This window comes from Triturus cristatus, chromosome 5_2, assembly GCF_964204655.1.
Source record: "Triturus cristatus chromosome 5_2, aTriCri1.1, whole genome shotgun sequence".
Classification (NCBI taxonomy): Eukaryota; Metazoa; Chordata; class Amphibia; order Caudata; family Salamandridae; genus Triturus; species Triturus cristatus.
In genome coordinates, this window is record NC_140588.1 from 47,546,297 (window position 1) to 47,568,452 (window position 22,156).

A 22,156-nucleotide genomic window follows, 5' to 3' on the forward strand; every position below is an offset into this window, starting at 1 on the left:
GAGGCACAAGCATCACAATGCATATACTTGTATCTAAAACCAGTGTGGAAGGTGTGAGTGAGGGTTGTTGAGGGCAGAGGTAATGTATAGTTGTTTCCAAACAGAACTGGGTCACTGTTTTGGTGGCACAGACCAATTTTTATTTATTTATTTATAAAGTTTTGCATAGCGCGAACAAGACCCAAGAGGGTATCCGAGCGCTTCACAGCATAGGGTATGAGGAATACAAAAGTAGGAACAAAAATCCTTCAAATTGTGGTAGTAGCATGCTAAGGCTGGAGTCAATAGTTGCGCATAGGAGTTGTGGATAGTCAGAGCATCGTAGTAACAGGCAGATAGATAAACAATTAAACACACTGTGCCTTTGGGCAAACGCGTATTCATTAGAATAGTTTTCACTTCATATTTGAATGAGAGGTCGATGAGATTTGACGGATTTCCGGGGGCAGAGAGTTCTAAATCTTTGGGGTGATGCCCGAGAAGGCTCTGTAGCTCGTTTTCTTTTTTTGGAAGATCTGTGGTTTCAGTAATAAAGAGTTAGCGCTTCGTGAATGTCTGCATCCCTCTGATAACTCAAGCTTATGCGCCAGATATATGGGGGTCTTGAAATGTATTGTATTGTAATTATATTGTAATTGCATTTATATAGCGCTTACTACCCCTGACGAGACTTCGAAGCACTTTTTCGGTGAGTAGCACGCTACTCTGGAACCCATAAAGAATTAGTGTTGAATTAGTATAGTGAAATATGAAAATTATTTAAGTGGTGGATACTTAGACAGAGCACCCAGTGACATTGAACACCTATTCTTAAGAGTAAGAGTCTAGCAATTATTTGGATTCAGAAGGATAGCGGAAGGATAGAAGAGGGAAAAAAAGGTTTGTATTTATATATCGCTTGGTTACCCCTGATGTGGTGTTGAAGCGCTTTTTGTTTTGGCAAGTAGCGCGCTGCTCTGGAAACCCATAAAGGATTAGTGGTGAATTAGTATAGTGAACTATTAAAGTAATTTGAGTGGTGGATATGTCATTCAGTTATTTAGATACAGAAGGGTAGCGGCGGGATAAAAGAGGGAAAAGAGGTTCGCATGTATATAGAGCTTGCTACCCCTGATGGGGTTCTGAAGCGCTTTTTGGGCGAGTAGCACGCTACTCCGGAACCCATAAAGGATTAGTGTTGAAAATGAGTATAGTGAAATATGAAAGTAATTTGAGTGGTGGATATGTTATTCAGTTATTTGGATAGAGAAGGGCTTTATGAGTCATTTACTCAATCTTTAGCAGAACTCTAGCTTCGTACAGGAGCCATTTTAGGGATTTTAGTGCTGGGGATATGTGATCCTTTCTTTTCGTACCGGTTATCAGTCTGCCCGCCGCATTAAGGGAGGCACTTAGGGGTGCCGTATTGTGTTTAGGAAGACCGCAAAGGGTGGAGCTTCCGTAGTCAAGTCTAGGCAATACAAGAGCTTGGACTGCTAGTCTAAAGTTATTGTGTGGTAGAAAGGGTTAGAGTTTCCTTAAAATACTCATTTGGTGATTAGCTCCGTTAGTTGCATTGCTGATGATTCTGCATATTTAGGTGTTTGTCTAGAGTGACTCCAAGGGATTTAGCAAACTCAATAATGTGAGGTGTACAGTTGAAGGCTGTTAGATGTTTCCTCCAGAGGTCGATCTTGGGAGTCTGTTTGGGGGGTTATGAGGAGGAATTCCGTTTTGGCAGTGTTAAGCAAAAGATGGTTATCAGTGAGCCAGTTTTGAGTATTCAACAAGGTTGAGTTGAGGGAGATGAAATCTTCTGGGCAGGAATTTTCAGATACAGTTGAGTTTCATCTGCATACATTTTTTAAAGAATGTTCGCAGAGTTCAGAGCATTTGCAAGTGGTTCCAAGAATAGACTGAAGAGAATGGGTGAAAGAGTGGACTCCTGAGGTACACCCATATTGACAGCAGAGGGCTGAGATAGATTGATTTACCTTGACTCATTGGGTTCGATTGTGACTATATTGACCAAAATACAATGCTGCTTGCTAATGTAAAAGGAGGTGACCTCATATCAAATGCAGTACTCATTTTTTTCAAGATGAAATAAGCTCTTCCATGCCCAGCAAAAATATGGCTAAATTAGGCTCAAATTTATTCCAAATATGAGTAGGTCAGTGATCAGTTGGGGTGCCGGCATTTGTGTCATTGGAGTGATTTGCTGAAGATAGTAGATTTTCCAAGTAGGTACACAAGGGAGAAAGTCAGTGCTGTCTACGAGAGTGAACTATCCATTCCTCATTAGAAACAATGAGAGTGGTTTAAACCATGAACAACATGGCCCAATTTACGAGTAAATGCCAATTGCAAAGAATTTGAGTCTTGTTATGAATCTCTCCACAGTTGTTTTTAAGAGTGTCTTTTTTGTATGATTGGCTTTTGTTAAAATAACATATTAAGTACTTAATAACTAAAAATTGTGCTAAGGTCTCTGCAGGAGGGAGCCCCTCAGGAAGGTACTAGAGTAGACATGCACTAACATTAGGTAGTGTCATATAATCTGAGCCCTTAGTGTAATCGGTTAGGGAATTTCCCTCAAACTCGAGCGGACATGTTTTACATTATGTGCTGATCATATTGCACAGTAGACATTTTGATCTATGCACAGGTGGTGAAGTCCTGCCCCTTCTGGTGGAAAATGTGATGTTTTGCCCTATTTGTGGATAAATCTGGCTCGTATGAAACACCGTAACACAGGAAGAGCGTCAGGCCCATGGGGCTTGTAAGGATCACTCTCACAACTCAGCAAGCATCAGGATTTTAAAGAACTGAATTTCTCCCCTCTACAGTTATCACTGATAATTGTCATTTAGGTGAATTAATTAGTACATTCATTAAATAAACACTACAAAAGAAATGGTCTCATGGAGTGGTCAGTGCATGTGTCGGTGAGGCAGTGGTTCATTTTCAGTGGTGTCACATAAACGAAGCTATTGTCCTACACATTTTCCACCCACTCATTTTTAAGTCACGTACTGGCTGGATACGCTGTCTGTTGTCTAACAATCTGTTCTGTACAATACTAATACTTAGTGTAGGCTTTGGGTCAGCCCTTAGCTTGCCATTCATTGGCTTTCTTGCCAGTCTTATTTTGTGCTTCTTATTCAATGGATTTCCTTCCTCTTCTTGTGTTATTCCAATGGAGCATAGTTGCTTTCCTATGTTTCTCTCACTGGACGAGTTGTATCCTTCCACTGCTTACAATAAAGGACCTACGTTTTTCTTTTTCGTTCAGCACTCAATGGGAGTTCATGCTTTTTCATCCTCTTTTCTTCTCTTTCCATTGTGTGCTAGGTTTATTTTTATAAACATTTTTGACCTTCTTTCCACAGTCCATCTTTCCCTCTCCACAATTCCTCTGTTGCTCCCACACCCCCTCCATGCTTTATTTATCGTTTTTTTCTTTTATTTTCATCACGCCATGGGAGCGCATCTTTCATTGCTCTTGCTTCTACAATGTCATCTCATTCCCTCTCGCATCTATGCTCCTTCCTCTTCACTCCTCACGTATGTGACTTCCCCACCGCTCCACAGTTCCCGCTTTTATTTTTATTTGCCTTCTGTTTTTTTTTATAAAATAACTTTTTTCCCCAAAGGCTCAGCAACTGAACACTGCTTCTGGGCCACTTACTTCTTTCATTTTTGTGGTCCTGCAGAGTTGTTTTGTTATTTAGTTTGCAGCTGGCAAAATTCCAACTGCTTTCTTCTGACTGAATATTAAATTTAAAACAAAAAGCCAAATAGTAGCTAGTGTATCAGTATGCGTGTATATGCATTGCTACATCATGATGGTGTGCCCGAAAACGTCTTGGACGGGTTTCCTCAAATAAAAACATCCCAAGATGGCCACTTGTGTGCGCATCTCAGTTGTTATGCATTGGCGCCCATTTTCTTTTTACTCTTTATTAATCAGTGCTTTACAAACAAGCATTGGCAAAGCCAATAGCTTGGAACTCGCATTATGAAGAAGAGGCCTATTATCTTTACCAAAGCTTTTTATTAAACTACATGAGGAATTAGTTAGACATATAGCACCTGACACTGTTTATTAAAGGTTCTGGGGTTAGCCAAAACCAAGTTTCCACCATTGACTGTTAAAGTACTGGTGCTGTCATGAAGCAAACAAAGCGCCTTATACAGCAAAATAAGGCATGTTATAGTTCACACAGGCAGCCAGAGCCAAATGTTTATCCAGTCAATGGGAGTAATGTAGCCCTTTTGCAGCTATAGGGTGGAATGCAGGGCACACTTTAGAGTCGCACTCTTCACGTGGGACCCTATTCGCAAGGCATTGTTAAGCAAAGTCCCAGCGTCTGTAAGTCTGCTAACTCGAAGAGGTCACACCAGGGTTGGGAAGTGTGATTCAAGAACATATTTCTGGAATATGTTGAATATGAAATACTGTGTTTATGAACTGTAAGCATAACTGGACAAAATACATATTTTTAGTTTGTTCCCTAACAGGGAGTGCTTGAAGGTTTTCTCCTTTGCCTCTGCCACACCCGTGACGCGCACAGAGTAGAGCTCATGAGTTGTTCATATTCATAACTGACGTGACTGCTTATCGTGAGTCACAAATGGTGCTTTTGCCTGATTTCCTTTTTTGAGTTCATTGTGGAATGTGGAAAACCGTATGTGATCCCTGGTCTCTGAAAATGAGACGGCACTTACTTCCAAATGTGATGCGGAAATCTTGCAACTCGCTCTAAAAATGGCCACGGGTAATGCCGTCACTGTGAGGTTATGGTAATTCTCCTGGGCTTTTTATTGGGCGACAATAATGCAGGACTTCGAATGAGTGGCTTAAACTCTGGCGGCATTTTTATTGAATAGCGGCACAGATTACAGATATGTGAGAGGGAATACCTCTCAACCTGTCCGTTCTCCAAGGATGTTGTGGATGAATGGTTTTGGGAGTCAGACAGGGTTGGATTGGGATCAGAAATCGGCGCGGGCACACCAAAAACAAGTGATCCACATTTGCGTATTGCCTTTCCGCAAAACACTGCTTCAGCGAAGATTTATGAAAAGAAAGGGGGTGGGGGGCATGTTTTATTAACTTCACTTAGAAAAAAAAATGCACAGATTAGTTCACACTGCTGAGCCACACCTATGAATGCTAGTGAGACCACTTCTGCTCAGGCCCCCTGCCCCCACTCACTCAGCATACATTGATAAGTGGCACCCAGTGAGAGAAAGGGAGTGATCCCTCTGCCCATCTGCCTCTAGAAAGGCCATTTAGGCACTCACTGGGCCGCTGGCGGCCTCTTAACAGCACAGACAGCCCCCAGGCTGCCCAAAAAAGCCGCCCACAGCTAGAACTCAGCTACCCGCCCTTCGGCCATTTCCCGAGTGCCCGCGTTACCAATCCGACCCCGGGGTCAGACCATTAAAATCAATAGAAATGAAACATACCATGGAGCCTGGAGAGAGTTTTCAAGGCTTATAATTCAGTTCAAGCCAATGGGAGGCATTTAGCTTGCTGAGAGGGTGAAAATAAGTCCAAGGTAGGTGACTCCCTCCAAACGATGGCCGGTTGGGAGTTATGGGTACTAGCAGGATCTGGCCGCGTGTCGCCAGAGAGGGGATCTCTCAGAGAAGCCAGCAAGCTTTCTTTTCAGAAGAGGGAAAACACAGCTGTTCCTTGTAAGGCTACAAAGCGTGGATTCATTTTCATCATGTAAAGTGCCCACGCCATGCCAGGATGACAATCTACAAGCAACCATAGTTTAGTCTGAAACTAAGCTGTCTGAATTAGGCAGGAAGTGAGATTGTCTTCAAAAGATTTAAATGTCAAGATTTTATCAATTGCTGGCAAGGCGGCAGCAGTGGGCTGACAAGGATAGTGTCTGTTTGGACTGCTTGCACTGACCAGATCAGAACATGTGCCTTGTGTCCAGTGTGCACTGGAACCAATATCTAAAGACCCCCTCTGAGGGACAGTACCGTGCTATTTCTAATTTATGTTCCAAACTTAAGTTCTGAGTCAGAGCATTGTTTCAGAATCCTCGTCACCACCCACACTTTATGAGACACTATATAAGGTAAATTATAATTGTGGTTGTACCTAACTTTTTTAAGTGTTGTGTCCAGTGATTCAAGTCGGTGGTGCCAAATGACCAATCAAAACATTGAATTATAATTTAGAATGTATGGCTTAGCTAGTAAATTTACCATTTTACAGTGTGATATTTAGCTCTATTAGCGAGCTTCCCACATCTGATGGTAAAGAACCATATGCAGATTTTTAGCGCTCCAGGCATAATACAAATGTGTGTGCTGGATCACACTCCGTACCATTGAAAGAGGTACAAGGTTAGCAATGTGTGCCTTACCTTGCCTTCTGGAAGTGCTGACCCTGCTAAATCAAATGCTGTGAATGCAAAGCTGTAAAGATCCAGTATCTTGACCTGGCCTATTGGTAAGTCTTCTCTTTTTTAAGGCGTTTTAGTCAGTGCTTTAGGAAGCCACTGCAGCTTGCACTGCCCATTCCCCTTGCCAGTGCTGCCAATGACATCACCAACACAACTACTAACTCACAAGTGTTACAGTTCTGTCTGTTCCAGGCCTCCAGAGCTATAAGAATGGCTTGAGCATCAGACATCAGTCATTTCTTATTTATATTTAATTAATAAACAACTGCTGTTGCGTTCATCTCTAAATTAGACAACCAGTGCCATCATGTGGCAGACTGTCATAAGTGCTGGTGTTGACAATTAAGTGCCGGTGCTGAGCACCGGAAACCACAGGCTCAAATTAAGCACTGTTTTCAATGATATTTCATTGTGAACGAACTTGCACCTGTGACTGGTTCAGTGTGTTGGGAAAACAACAATCTGTTTCCTTATTCTATTTTATTGTACCTTTAATAAAGGCCAGTCTGGTTCTTTTCTTTGACGAATCATTGTTTTTCTGGTGTCTTTGTTCAATAGATCGACTGACGTGAACCAGGACCACAATTACCAGAGTGCACAGATTGTTAAACAAAAACCCCAGAACTAGAACACTGCTTCCGTGTGTACAATCCATTGGAATGTTAGGGAGAGGAGGATCACACATAGAAATCTACTTGTAATCCAAAGAAAAACGTAGCCATGAACATAGGATGTGAAGATATCTGGCTTTTCAAAAAGATCGCTAATTAACCCTTATTTTGCTGAACAAAGGACATTTTTATTCACATTTGATGCACATTAAGTTTAACTGATTCAGAAGAACATATTCTTAAAGTAGTTTAACCTGTCTTACTTTAAAGGTGGGTATATTACAGAGAATGTGATGCAAAGTGGAAGTGCTAGCAAAGAGCATCTGGTTTGCATGCAAAATCCAATCAGAGTTTGAAAGTATTCGTTATTGGAGTGCTTAAGCGCAAAGTGCTTCAACCTCCATAGAACATGTCAACCTTTTACTTGCATTGCCACGTTACCACTGGGATTTTTTTAAACCGGATATGCAATCACTGCTTGTTGTTAATTGTCAGGCTGAATTACCCATAAGGCAGTAAGGTCTGCAGGTTGAGTGCTTGCAGAAGTATTTGTGTTCAATGTCTGGTCACAGGTTTGAGCCTGTATAAGGCTTGCCATCTTCCCGAGGTTGGCTAAATTCATGCAATTGACTTGAGCAATAATGATACCTATGATATAAGGTACAAGAGACAGGTCTTCTTTTTGTGGGTGCTGAATACATATATGATCTAGTCATCCTTTATTCCAATCCCTGCTCTAAACTGTGCGTTCTACCAGCTGAAGAAGAATTCTGAAGCCTCCACCACACTTCCACACTCACCTCTATTTCCTCTGTCCTAACTCTCCTGCAGGCCTGTGAAATACTCCAACTGCTCTAATGGGGTCGATTGTGTCCACTTGGACAATCATGCGGATGTTTCTTCCTTCCCAAACAAAGCTTTGAAACAGGATCTTCCCAGAAGAAGTGTAAACCTTTCCCTCTCTGCACCATTGTGCCTATGTTCTCTTCTGCGCCCCAGGGACTTAATTGCCCATAGTATAAACGCTCCTCTTTACATTTGGAGGGCTGGCTCTGGCTACCTTTCATCTTTGCTTGAAACTTTAGATCTGTATGTTTGCTCAACATTAAACATACAGAATGGCCGTGATAATGCACAGGGAGCCCACGTCTGACATACAGTGCAGAGTGTATACATTCCTCTCCAATGGAATCCCTCTCGCTTCCTGCTTGTGGTGGGATTTTCCTTCTGCTATCCTGCAAAGATAAAGTATTTGCTAATTCATTTATTTCCCTTACCTAGCCAGTTGCATCTGTGTTGCTTTAATTGACTTTGTTTAGTGCCTAGAGACCCCCCTTGGGATGAAAGCCTTGCACTTCATATACACAAAAGGGCAGACAACTAAACATGTTTGACATATAGAACCGCTCGTTCTTGGCATTAGCACAATGGTTCCTTTCAATATGTCTTCCCACTGCTGCTGCGACCATCCATCTTTGGGACGCAAGTGACCCTAGAGCGACATGCTGTGGTCGAGGGCATGGGACGGGGTTTCAAAGACTGTGCTGTTGGCTTGGGCCATGGTAGTGGGGTGGCAGCTAGTCAGCATCTGTCTTTTAGCTGATATGTGTTTTCGTGGAAAAGCCAACCTGATGGAGCCTCCTCTGGAGATCCATTATCTTCAAACCTCTTTTGACAACGTTCTCACCTAACATGGCATTTACCAGGTTGAACAGACCAATCTGGCGAGCGCCCTTCTAGGCAAATCATCGTTTTGACTAAATTGACCTTTCCCTTTACTCCTACTCCCTTTTTTAAGGGAAGCCCCCCTCTTAACCCCCCTTCCTCACTTCATTTTCTCGAGGCCGTTTCCCCGTCAACTCCCCCCTTTCTCCCTTCTCTTCAATCATACTCTCTCTCACCCGGGTAAGTGTAGTCCTCTCTTCACATCTCACCTCTTTCCCTGTTGGTTTGCTAGTCCCTTATCCATTTTCCCTAATGCATATATGTATATGTATCAGAGACCCAGTATTTCAACGTGGGCCCACTATATACTTGCCACAAAAATTGTTATGTTTTTATGGAAAAGTTACCTTGTCAGAATGACAATTCTCCAAGATGAGGATCCCAAAGGCAGAATTATATTTCCAGGCCTTTCCTTTAGCAATAAAGGCCACTTTGAGGCCTTTTGTTTCAGTTGGGCTCCTTCTTGTGGACAATTATTGTGCTACACTAAGGTAGCTGCCCACAATGGTCTTAATATCGCTCAAGCCAAGATGATGCCTTGCTGCAAATAGATTTGTGTTGTCCACCGGATACTCCTATATTTGTGGGTGTCTCTAGTTCTATTTGGTTGCAAGGTAGAGATTTCCAGTCGTTTAGAACGTGTTAATATTGAAAGGGAGTAACCCAAAGTGTGGTAAAATCGAGTTCCAGACGATGTAACGTGCTTTTTGTAAACTGATGTAAATAGCCAGATCGTCACGAGATAAGTTATCCTAGAATTACATGTTGATGGCACATTTTAACATTTTGTCCCGCACACTGCAGAAGGTTGTGACGCTTGCAATCACCAGCTTATCCATGTCCTGGGATCATAGAGTCCTAATGGAGACATGGTGTTTGAATATGTTTGCCTACTGCACCGGTTCCTGGATCTTAAAGTAAATAGTGCAGGTCACTAGTGACTGTTGTCAGGAGGTGCGATTTATGCAACCCACTCCTGGCACCACTCATCTGCGATGCAAAGGAGACTTGATAACAACTGCTTTAAGATAATATTGAAGAGGATATCACCTGTCTAAAAGTGGGCAAATCTTTCCCCACCTGTCTCACTGAGGCAGAGTCAGATTCTGCCCATGAAAAAACTAGTTGGAGAAAGCACGTGCCCCACTGATGAGCGCCTCGGGGGTGCACGTATTGCCTGAAGTTACCAACTTTTAGGAGGGATCTTAAACAATGAGTATGGATCATTCTAGAAAGTTCACACGCTTTCCAATGAAATTGAGATGATTGTTATTTAGAGAGATAGTATTTAATTGTCAATTATACGTTATGGCCAATGAAAAATAAATGGGACTCGAATCCTGTGATACAGGGACAGAGCTCCAGTGTCTCTGCCCGGATTGTTGCAGATTGTGCGTGTGTGGAGGTGGGTGTTTGTGAGTGTTTCATGGCCGTGGGGAGACGGCATCATGTACCACTTTCTCCCTTTGATAATGGCCGCCAGCTTGTGCTTCCGGTGCTTACCGCAGAGCCCGGCATGCACATAAGAAGGTGAGTGGGAGGTCTTCCCTTCTTAATGCTATCACAAACATATCTTGGTGTGAAGGACAGGAGAGTGATAGTTAAAATCCTCTAATACAGGGATGAACATGGACAAGTCAAGTGTGGAGCATTTTGATCATTAATCCCCTACGCCCCTTCTCTCCCTGAGCAAGACCTGGACATTTTGTATTTTGTTTCTCATGAATAGTCCTCTCAATATGGTTGTATTCAGACTACAGGCATCTGCTAAAGCATACAGTGCTAAGTGTCTTTGTTGCAGGTCATGGGGAGCCAAGGAGGATCCCTGAATCCAGAGGTGGAGGACACATGCGAGGTCGCCACCGAATGCTGAGACAATAAATCCAGTGTTGATCTTTCTTGTGATGCACAAGCATTCCATCCACCTTCCACCACCAAAAAAACAAGCCCCATGGGTGCCCTCAGCAGAACTCTCACGCCTGCAGTCCTCTTGTGATTGGGTGCCTGGGAGTGGAAGATGATGCTCTGTAGCTTCTCTCTACAAAAGTCTGAATTGAGGGCAAAATATCTTATACATGCTTTGAAAATGTTTTTAGAATATATATTTGGACAGCATACATTTGAATCTCAACTTATACAGCAAACAATGTGTTAGCGCCTCTATTCCAGGTTCTGGTCCCCACTACAGAAACTTATTCTTTTTTTTTGGGCTGTTTCTTTATGGTAACTTGGATTTCAGTGCTCCCCCCCCCCTAAAAACTAGTTTTGCTCTTATATGAGAAACAACATGAAATTGAAGACGTTTCAAAGAAACCACCTGCACACCAGTGACCCCACCTGCCTAGGAGCTTTAGAATCGCTCCTTCCAAATAAATATTTTAAGGATAGAGTAGATTTTAAATGCTGTCGGTTTTTATATAGATCTTCATTTATTTTGGCTGGTGGAGTGCCTCCCCTCAAAGAAAACCCTTTAGCAGGCGTTGTCAGATGCGGGTGGAGGCACTGTCCGTCCTGAAAAGGATAACTTGTTCCTTTCCGCCATCTCCTAGGAAACCAAGTGGCAATTAGCGATCCCTAGATTCATCTTGCCAAGCAGAGCTACCTTGAATGTGGATATTGTTTCTAAAATAAATTATCATTCAATTATCTACGAAGTGGGTGATGTAACACACAGGCAATTAGTGTGGATACCAGAACAGAAAGATTGCTTCGAGATGGGAGGGAGGGAGAAGATGCTGCTACTTAACCTGCCCAGGTCTCTGCTCTTTAACTTTTATTTTGCATGTGGTCATTGAATTCAAGAAGACTCCTATTTCACGGGATTTTAATAATAAATTTCATGAACACAAAATTACATTTTAATTTGATTGCACTTGGTCGTAAAATGTCAATAGATAGCACATGGGAGGCCTACTCCATGGCATGGCAATCCAGCTAGGGATGGTTGAAAATGTGAAATATTTTCTTGGCTCAAATTGCATAATTTTTGTAAAATATGCAGTGGTGGCTCCTCCGCTGTGGCGGAGGAGTGTCGCCCCATTGCTTTTAAGCAGTGCCTAGTAGAAACATAAAATGATAATAACTTAGAGTTATTATTATTTTATGCTTCGTGTCCTGCTGTTTTGTGGGCGGGTGGGCGGAGCTGCTGTGCTCTGGGAGCAGGGCAGTTGGGGGGGAGTGGTTTGCCCACTCCTAAGTGCACAGTGACTGTTTGGTTAGCCCTCTCGGGCCGCCCAAAGCAGTCATGCGCACTTTCCCTCTTCTCCATGCAGGCTGCATTACAGCCTGCATAGAGAACATGCCTACCCCTCCAGCCCCTGGCTGAGTGCCGCCTCAGACCAATCACAATGGTGCATTGCAGCATTGTGAGTGGCTTAGGGGAGGGAGCTGGGCTGCCTGCTTCCTGTTTCTGGAAGTCGGGACAAGAGAGCAGGAGCAGAGACGCGGGACCCGGCCTCAATTTAATTTTTTTTTATTTTTTTTATCCCCAACAAGCCATGCTGGTCACCACTGAAAATACCGGCCAGGAGACTCTTCCAAGCACAAAATGTCTTGAGATGATAGCACACATAGTTGTTGTGATACATTTTCTACTCAAACCAGTATCTCACAGAAAAAAATCACATTATAATTCTAAATTATGCAAGATTTCGACTGTGTAGTTAAACTTTTCAACAAACCTAATTTCAACAATCTCTGAATGAAAACTCTGAGGAAATGTATAAAAACCGCTTTGGACATAGGCTGAAGGTTGTATAGTTCATACGACAGGCATCGGGTCCAACTCTGCTTGAATCTCCTCCCATCATGTTTTTTATTCTGTTGTAGCTGTGTCACTTTCTACACATTTTCAAATACATTTGAGAGCAGTAGCTTAGTTTGCATTACTTGGGTCTTGAAACTTGCAAAGAGAATAGCCCCTTTGCTGTTGTAAGGGTAAAACAAGGGTACTATCAGGGTTCAATTGGCCCTTCAAACCTCTGTGTCCTGGTGCCACTACTCCTGCTGCACTAATTAAAGTTATGCTCCTGTCTGAGGATGCAGATATTCAAATTCCTCAAAGGAATAACCGCAAAGGAATGCATGTTTGCATGCAACAAGCAGAATCTGCAGGGACTATTCTAAGGATAACTTAAATAATACCTGGATGCAAAGTATTATAAGAATGAAAAGAAGTCTGTAAGAAAATGTGGCTCTGTATTTGAAAGTGTAATAGGAAGAAAATATATTAAGGTGAGACTTTTTCTTACTGTACTTCCACATTTTATCCGCAAATGTAGGTCAGGCAGATTCATGCGTCTTACCTTCTTCTGTGACCCTACACGTTAGGTTATTGAGATAAACGCATTGCAGTTGTGGCCAAGGGGCAGCATTGTACACTATTACAGAGATCTCATATCCTCCACAGCAGTGCGTAATTTGTAAATAAATAAGTGCCAAGGCCTTCGCCAGGAGGCCACTGCAGTTTGCTCCAAACCTCTAAGAGAGCTGCCAGTGACATATCCAACCAACTACCAGCCATCGCTATCCTACAAGGGTGACAGTTAGGGCTATTCCAGGTCCCCAAAGCTATAAGAACGGTTTGGGCGGCAGGTATTGGTCATTTTTAATGTGTAATGAATTAATAAATAACTGGTGTTGTACTCATCTCTAAATTAGATAACAACACCACAATGTTGCAGACTGCCATAGTGCCGATGTTGAGAAATCGGTGCCGAGCACCGGAAACCACCAGCTCAAATTAAGCACTGCTACACAGGCTTAAATGTTACTGACTTAGAAGAATATTTACAAAACTTTTATTGTGGTCACAATTGTTTGTGACTGCAATAAAGGTTTTTAAAATGTACAGAAGCCAAATTGTGATTCGGTAACCTGTTACTGAATCTCAATTTTATTTAGCGATTCAGCATATGAAAGGGGCGTGTTTAATGCTTCCCTTCCTAATACTAATCCGCAGTGGTATGTGCAAATGTTTTGCAACTGAATTATCGTCTCAAAACATTCATATTTTACCGATACCTCAGAGAAGGTGTTTCCAGGGGCCCCCTTCCCCTTTCTGAATGTTGATTCAAATATTTTTTTAAGAGCAGGCAGTGGTCCAATAGACCAGTGTTTCCCAAACTGGGGTCCCATTCTCAGGGGGTCCTCAGCCAGCAATTTTAAAAGCACTGCAAAGTTCCTTGTGAAATTAGCAGTTTTCGAGCAACTATAAAAGTGTCAAGAAAATGCCAGTGATTAATGTACCTGCTGGAGAGAGATGAGAGTTTTGTCCAGTGGCAGCTTTGACTTATCTAATGTGACACAGAGAGTTAATATGCCTACTGCAAAGAACGCTTACAATGCATTAAAAAAAACTGTATTTTATGTGCATAGGTCAATGGGTTTCTGATTTTGTCACAGAGATTCTTTCGTCACTATGCAATTCATAAGGGACAATCGTAATCTAGCAGTGTCCTATAACCTGTCATCAAAGAGCTGCTTGCAAACTGCATAGTAAAAGTTAGCAACATATGTTTATTTCCAGTCTATCATTATCCTGATACTGCTATGTTCCCACTTCCTGAACATAAACAATTTTGTAATGCTGTTTTGTCACTTCTATGTGTGCTGCCTAATGCAGCACACATGGAAGCTACAAAATGTCATTTTTTATTAAAGATTGTTTATGTGCAGGAAGGGTCACCTTCCTGAACATAAACAATCAAAGGTATAAGGTACAATCAAATAAGGCATTTCTCCTCGTTTCCCAAAGTTAAGACCAGGTTTTTCATGGTCTTAATTTGGGTGCTGTCTCCTATTTAAGCTGACCTTGTAAATAGAGGGCAGCGTCAAAATCAATGGGTGTTGGAGTTAAACGCCCACTGTAACTCCCACTGCCCACCTTTTTCACGCTAAGCATTGTGTGATAGGTGGCCTTATTTACAAGGCAGCATTGAGCCACAATAAGTGGCTTAACGCTGCCTTGTAAATAAGGCGAAGCCCCTATTGCCACAGGAACATCGCTAAAAGTGACGTTCCCATGGCGATAGGGACTTGTAAATATGCCCCTGAAATCCTTAGTAATTCGAGTATTTGTTTTGTGTGCACACGTGTTTTTATTTTTTTTTAACTGTTTTAATGTTTGAAATTTAAATCCTACAAATTGCTTGGGGGTCCCCGGCTTTCAGTGGTGACTCAATGGGGGTCCTCAGGAGTCAAAAGTTTGGGAACCACTGCAATAGACCATTGCCTGCTCTTAAAAAATTAAACTGTAATGTTTAATTTTATTTTTGAAAGCACATTGAGCTGCATTTAAAAATACAAATTGCTTTATTAAAAAGCTATCACATACGTGGTGCATAATGCTGGCCCCAGCAGCCCACCATCCCTGTGATGGCTGCTATTCCCAATGGGGCGCAAGCTGCGACCTACCTCATTAATATTCATGAGGTAGGTCAATTTGGGATCTAATAGGAATCGTTAGGGATAATGATTTCCTCATTGTGATTCACAGAAAATCGCAATTAGGAAATCGCTAGCCCTGAAATCTGTCCATGTGGCCCCATGTGCCTAGTCATCTGTCTGCTGCACTGACAGTCTAGCAAAAGTGAAGACATTGCGACATCAGTCAGCCACATCTAGCCAAACTTGGACTTACCTCCCTGAGTGGAGGACATTTTGCTCAGCATTGCATTATGGGAGCCACTTTGGCAGAAAAGAAACTCTGTGACAGCTTCTGCCCCATCTCCCATGTACAAGCGCCTGGAAATGTCCCATATGAAATAATTCCTTAAGCCAACCTGATGTTTTCCACCATCCACTTTCTCGAATAACCCCTGGTCCAACTTGGTTCCTGCACATACACCCCCCCAAAGTGGGAGTACATATCTAGCAACTACATTTAATATTCCCCTATTGCACTGGGTGGTTCCTTACAATGTGACAGGAAAATGTTCTCATCTTTGTATGCGGCACCAGCATGTTTCCTATGGCGTCATTCAAAGGAAAGATCGACCAGCCACCCTCATTGGGTGACAAATGCAAAAACAACAGTTGATGGACAGAATGCAGAACAATGTCATACATTCACCCCAGTACAGAGATCTGGGCCTAAATCCATCGTTTTTTTGCTCACCATGCCGTTCCAGTTTGAACCCAGCCATATGCAAATCAGTCTTGACCCTGTGCCTTTGATATCGCTTTGTTCGCCCTAAGTTGGCAGGGTATGCTTGCTCACTTTGCCACTGGATTCAAGATAGGCTGGCTGATGAGGGTTATGAACCCGAAACCGGTCCCAGGATGCTGGTTTCCGGTCCAGGGAAGACATGGCTTGGCAGTTCGGGATGGACTGTTCCCATGAGGCACACGGTCAGACTGATTTGCATATGGCCATGTCTGAACTGGGGTGATGGAGTGAGCTAAAGAATGTTGATGGATTAAATCCAGATCAGTTGCCTGGGGGTGAGTGCTTGATTTGCTCAAACGCTCCGTCCATCATCCCCTTTGGTATCACCCTCATTGGGTGGCACACTTGACACCATTCCATGTGGTGTGACGGCCACCAAATAGATGTTTCAAATGGCAGAGCAGATGGTGGCTTTGATATCCTTCGCCATTGCCCTGAAGACAGGATGGCAGAACGAAGAGGCCCGCTTTGTTTGAGAGCATCAAAGGCACCGCCAGAGAATATTCATAAATCTATGAATGATAACAGCTGATTGTGACTCTGGACCCGCACACATTCGTTCCCCCAATTATTACTTCAGCAGTACAATTTCTAAATCCCTTTTGCTGCTGCTGCACACATTGGCATGAACTAACATTTCCGCACATTAATATATGCACTTCAATCTGTTTAAAAAATAATAATTTTGTACGTGTCAAGACCCCGAAAAAATGAAGCGTTTCATCCATTAGAGCGTTTTTCTTCGTTTCTCGTGTTGGTTTAGTACATGCACACAGTGCCGACCGAGGAAAATAGGTTACTTTTCGTTGAGTTACTTCATCATTCAACAGCCACTTTAATGTTAATTGTCCTTTGCTAAGCTGAAGGTCAAATTCTTTCCTTATCCACAGGGAGCACATTTTGTGATGATGAAAATATGTTACCAGGACCTCCTTTGAATGTAATGGCTGAACCACGTTTGAATAAATGTCAAGCACCCAAGACAGAGATAGCGCTTCAAAGGTTATGCATCTCTGCACAAACGATTTACACTGTTTCATGCAGCCGCACAGTAGCAATTGATTTATGTTGCAATCCATTCTGCCCCTTCATTCCCTCCTGAATTGTTTCTTTCTCCGTCTCTTCCTGGCAGGATGACAAAGACCTGGTGCACGAGTTCGTCGTTGCTGAAGGCCTGACCTGCTTGATAAAAGTTGGAGCAGAGGCGGACCAGAACTATCAGAACTACATCCTGAGGGGTGAGTAATTGGGAAAAGTGAATTTTAAGGGCCTACTGACATTACAGTATATTAAGCATTCCTTCCAAGGAGCCCCCTTATAACAACTTAGGCAGAGACAGGAGTTTCCATATTGTGGTAATTGCCCAGGGGAAATTGACAAGTGACATTTCCGCTGTTATTTCCGAAGAAAATTCACCAGTTCGTAGCTCAAAGAATAAAATTGGGGAATGACTTTCAGAAAAACGAATTTACGATTTTATTCTTAATTCCAAAGATTTAAATTCGAATACTGCTGTAATTCCACATCCAAGAATTACTGATACCAGCGGTATTTCCACCAACCTCAGAATGAGAATGAAAGAGATGTTCAAGGTATACAGGTGTACTGCAATGCCAAACAAGACCTGGAAATGCAAACAGATGCCTTTGCAAGAGAGGCCATCATGTCCAGTGATTAGCATCGAGACAATGAGACAACGAATTCCATGTGCATTAATCAGAAGGATGGTTCAACCACTGTTTGGTTGTTGGTATCTTGAAAGAGATATCCTTCAAGAGCACAATGTGTCTGCCATATTGTGTGTGCAACAGAAACATAAAAACTAGTAACATTCAAGCAATTGACACCCACTCGCCCTCTCACCCTGACCAAGTCCCTTACAGATGTAGAGTTTGCAAGAATGGATGCTCCATCACAAACACAACAAATGTCCAGTCCACGGTAACACAACAAATGTCCAGTCCACGGTAATACAACAAATGTCCAGTCCACGGTAATACAAGTGCATTGTCCTCTATGGCACTTGCAGTACAGTGGGCAGGACAACCTCCACGTTTTGACAGAGTATTGTATCTGCCAAACTCTGACTAAGGCACTTAGGCTAGTAACATCACTGGTGTTCAGAAATGTGAGTTGAAGGATATTTTTTAAAAAGATTGCTTCTGTTGCATCCGTCTACCTCCCCACACCAATGGAGAGTATCCCTGCCATTTGTATATCCTGCATATAGCTGTTGGTCTGCTTTGTTCAGACTTTCATCAGCATTACATTTACAATTCTGAACAAAAACCCTTTTTTGCTGCTGTGTGAATTAGGGTGATCCAACCCATCTGAATTTCCAAGTGGCTCATTACATTTGTTTAGAAAATTCACAGTTGCTTAGACCAGAGGTTCTTAACCTTTTGACTTCTGTGGACTGTCGCTTAATCATCCCTGGAGCCCAGGGACCCTCACTGCACCATTATTGGAATCTGTGACCCCACTGAGTCAATACTGAAAGCTGGGGCACTGAAAGCGTAAGCATTTTTGATTATTTGAACCACAAAACAATACACAACAAAACACAGAAACAGGCATTCTTCAAATATTCAAACAATGAATCATTTTAATTAATTCTCAGATATTAAAAAACTTCAAAATTGTAATTTATAATAGGAAGAATGAAACTTTTCTAAATTCAATTGATGGCGCTCATCAACCCTCCTATATTCTATCTGATGCACTTGCACTGCCCCTATGAATCAATCTGAGGATACTACTATAATTTATTTGCCTCCAATTTCAACTTCCTTCACATTCACAGAACATATAAATATTTAATTTTCCAAACAGTCATGAGCCTGCTGTTTAGGCTTCACAACCCTCCCCAGGGATCCCCAGAGTACAGGTTAAGAACTACTGGCATAGACTACAACCATTGTGGGGTATGCCATCGAAGTCACCCTTATCTCCATTCCTTTTTTTAACCCTGACATTGCAATCATTTGCTTGAGTGAAGAAAACAAATAGAAAATATTGCCAATTTCTTATGCTATGCAAATATTCCTCACAGGTTCTTCCTAACCTTGACACTGTGGAAGCCTTAATTCCCTGTCTGCCTGCCACCGAAATATTGAACAATCTCTCTTGTCACTTCACAAAGGATAGAGACCATTTACAGAAAATAAATGTTCTTGCTTGACATTAATGCAATCCCTTCAGAGTAATAGTGCGCCTAATACAGATTTTAACATTTGTTTCTGGTGCTGCAGTTTGTCGCAAATTTTTATGATTAGTGTTGATGGTAATTTTTCTTGTGAATTCATAAATAAAATGTACGGTATTTCTCTAAAGTTTAATGCAATCTCAGCACTGAAACTGTGGAGGCATTCTGGGATTAAAAAATGTCAGGACTTTGGAAACAATTTTATTCAGAATTGTTATATCATAGTAGTCTGGCACAGGTCAATGAACGCCCGAGAACTACCACCTTTTATAAGCAGGGCTACTGGAATTATTCAATTGTGATGCCGCAGCAATTTTCGCATAATTTAAGATTTGACTCATTTGCCACAAAATCCATTGTCTGCTGCATAATCTACAACATTTTGATAATACAACTTTTTTTCTTGCTCAATGGGTTCAAACGTTACTAAAATAAAAGTGACACGTGTTGCCCCTCAGCGGCAGGCCCTTTGCCAAGTCAGACTGGTCACCTTTCTGTTGCTTATTGCTATATTTGGGTGTTAAACTGGTACTAATGAGATGCAAACAATTTCCAGACAGTGTTTATAAGTGTAGAAATGTCAAAATAATGAAGTAATACTGTTACAAAATGTGCATTATGCCGCATAACTTGCCTTTTCTTGCTGCATAATTTACTCAAGCCTGCTGCCTAATGTGTCCCTCTCCTGCCGCATAATTCCAGAGGCCCTGTTTATACGATAGCCACTGACTATGTAAATGTTTCAGGTTTAGAGCAATGGATTGTAAATTTGTTTCAAGTGGGCATTCTGAAAGTTTGGCTCTCAGGACACTGTGTTTGACGAGGTACCATTATACTTTTCTCATGCTAATTCACTAAATAAATTGTCCAGATCTGTTTTCAAGATATCAAATAATTCCTGTGTTTTAAGGAATTTTAAGGCATTTTATGTAATCCTTACCAATCTAGAATCTCGGATCATTAATATAATGCCTTTAGAAAGATTTTAAGAATCCCGTTTGGTTGTCATATGGTTGTTAGCAACTCACACCCTGAGAGATTCCTATAGTAGTTTTGTATGTATTCTGAAAAACAGCATGGTCCTAATCAAATAGAAACTGGACAATATCTATACTGCAGTATAGCATGTTGTTTCAAGGAGAGAATTTACTCGTCCAGTTGGCCCAACATAACATGTAAAGAGTCTTCTTTAGTGATCTCGCCAAATGGAGCATGTGGCCAACGCTTTCTCTCTTGCAAGCTGTTTTTGTCACTACAGAAGGTCATTGAAACTTGGAGGGTAGTAGCTAGCATTGTTTTGGAGGCAGTCACAAATATTTTAAAATTAAGAACTAAATAAAGGCAATTATTTCAATATTCTAACAAATTGGTAATCTCAGGCTCCATAGGAAAACTACAACAGAAATTATACCATAAATTCATGACATATAAAAAAGATGGAACCCCTTTTACTCCTCTATGAAATAGTATTTTTTCATTTGATTTGAAATATGAGTTAAGAATCGTTTTTTATTTCATGAATATGTTAACCAATAAAAATGTTATATTTAAATACTAAAACAAGAAGTACAGAACAGTAATTAGATTATGAAACAATATTAAGTGCATGCTTTACACACAGATGATTTAAAACAGCAACAGATCCACTTGAAGGTAACCAGCGAGTATAAGTTAAGATAAGGCCCTTACACAATAGTTGTACTTAGTTAGTGATTTTACAGAGTTGATGTTAAAGAGGTCTAATAAGTAATAGGAAGGTGGAGGAACAAAGTGCCCTTGTATATATTAATGTATGTCTGCATGAATGTATGTCTTCGTATAAAGTGCCAGCCTAGTTATAAATAATTGAAGCTGTACACGAGCAATGGAAATATATCATGTCAGGAATGGTGCAAGTACTTATTTTCTGAAGAGGGTCTTTCTTTGTGTGGCACTCGTAGGCAACACAAACCTTTTTTGGCTTGAACAAGATGTTTCTGGAAGATGGTCTTAAAGACTGGTGTTTCAGTAACTTGCTGAACAGGAGGAATTGAGGGGCTTATTGGATTTGTATCAGAGTTATATTCCACAGTCTTTATGTGCAGAAGGTTTGCCTTCTAGTCTTCTTTGTGCACGTCTTTGCCACAAAGCCAGGCAGCTGAGGGGCTGTATGTGTTGTGTTGGATGCAGAAGATCTAGAGCTTGCCGTTGGGGTGTAATTGGAGCGAACTGTCTTATGTATGAAGCCGCAGATCTTGCAAGTGATTCGGGCGGGTATGTGGAGCCGATGGAGCTTGAGATTCACAGGTGTGATCTGCTTGTACTTTCCGCCCTTGATCCTTTATGAAGCTACATGAGGGATGCTCTTCAGTAGAGCCCAATGGTTGTCTAGGATGCCAGTGGACAGGGTGTAGTCACAGTCCATGCATAACAAAACTACTACTTGAAGAGCAGGTGAAAAATTCAGGCTGGAGTAGGTACACCTTGGCTTGGCATAGAATTTGAAACTATGTGTATCTTCCTTGAGATGTGGGTCTTGATGTAGAAGGTGCTGCTGAGGTGGGAACTGAGATTCTTGGTGGTGTCTAGGAGTTGAGAGGTGACGCCGTTGTGGCACGTTACTGTGAACCATTCTTGTACTTCGGGTTGTTAACAGCAACTCAGTTTTATAGGGATTCGTTTTCAGTTGTGCCTGTAAATGGTGGTGTAAAGATCTTTCAGGCCAGGGGCACAGTTATTTGCTCCATGTGGAGGTTGAAGTTGACTAGTGGTTAGGTGGAACAATGTCTCAAGCTGGTTTTTTTGGATGAGCTGGGTGTGTCAGTGAGGTAGGAGGTGAACCGGTGGAGGACAGCGCAATCACATGTCATTCCTAGTGAAAGAGTGTTGAGCAGAGCTTTGACCAACCACGGAGTATAGATCGAGGAGAAGGAGGACATAGGGGTTTCTGGTATCGGTGAAATGCTATAGAGAGCTGGAGCAGGATGAGGAGGGAGTGATGTTGTTTTTTGCCAATGAGAAGTGTATCTTCAAGCACCTGGTTGTGCGTTTATTT

General features: G+C 41.9%; 1 protein-coding gene across 10 annotated transcripts in view; it reads left to right on the forward strand.

Annotated features, from left to right (window-relative positions):
- Nucleotides 1-22,156, forward strand: part of FHOD3 (formin homology 2 domain containing 3) — a 1,229,746-nt gene that overhangs the window by 591,668 nt on the left and 615,922 nt on the right. For all 10 annotated transcript variants that reach the window (XM_085606822.1, XM_085606824.1, XM_085606823.1 and 7 more), the window contains exon 5: nt 17,050-17,155. In XM_085606822.1, coding sequence (XP_085462948.1) covers nt 17,050-17,155 — 106 coding nt within the window. The remainder of the gene's footprint in view (nt 1-17,049; nt 17,156-22,156) is intronic.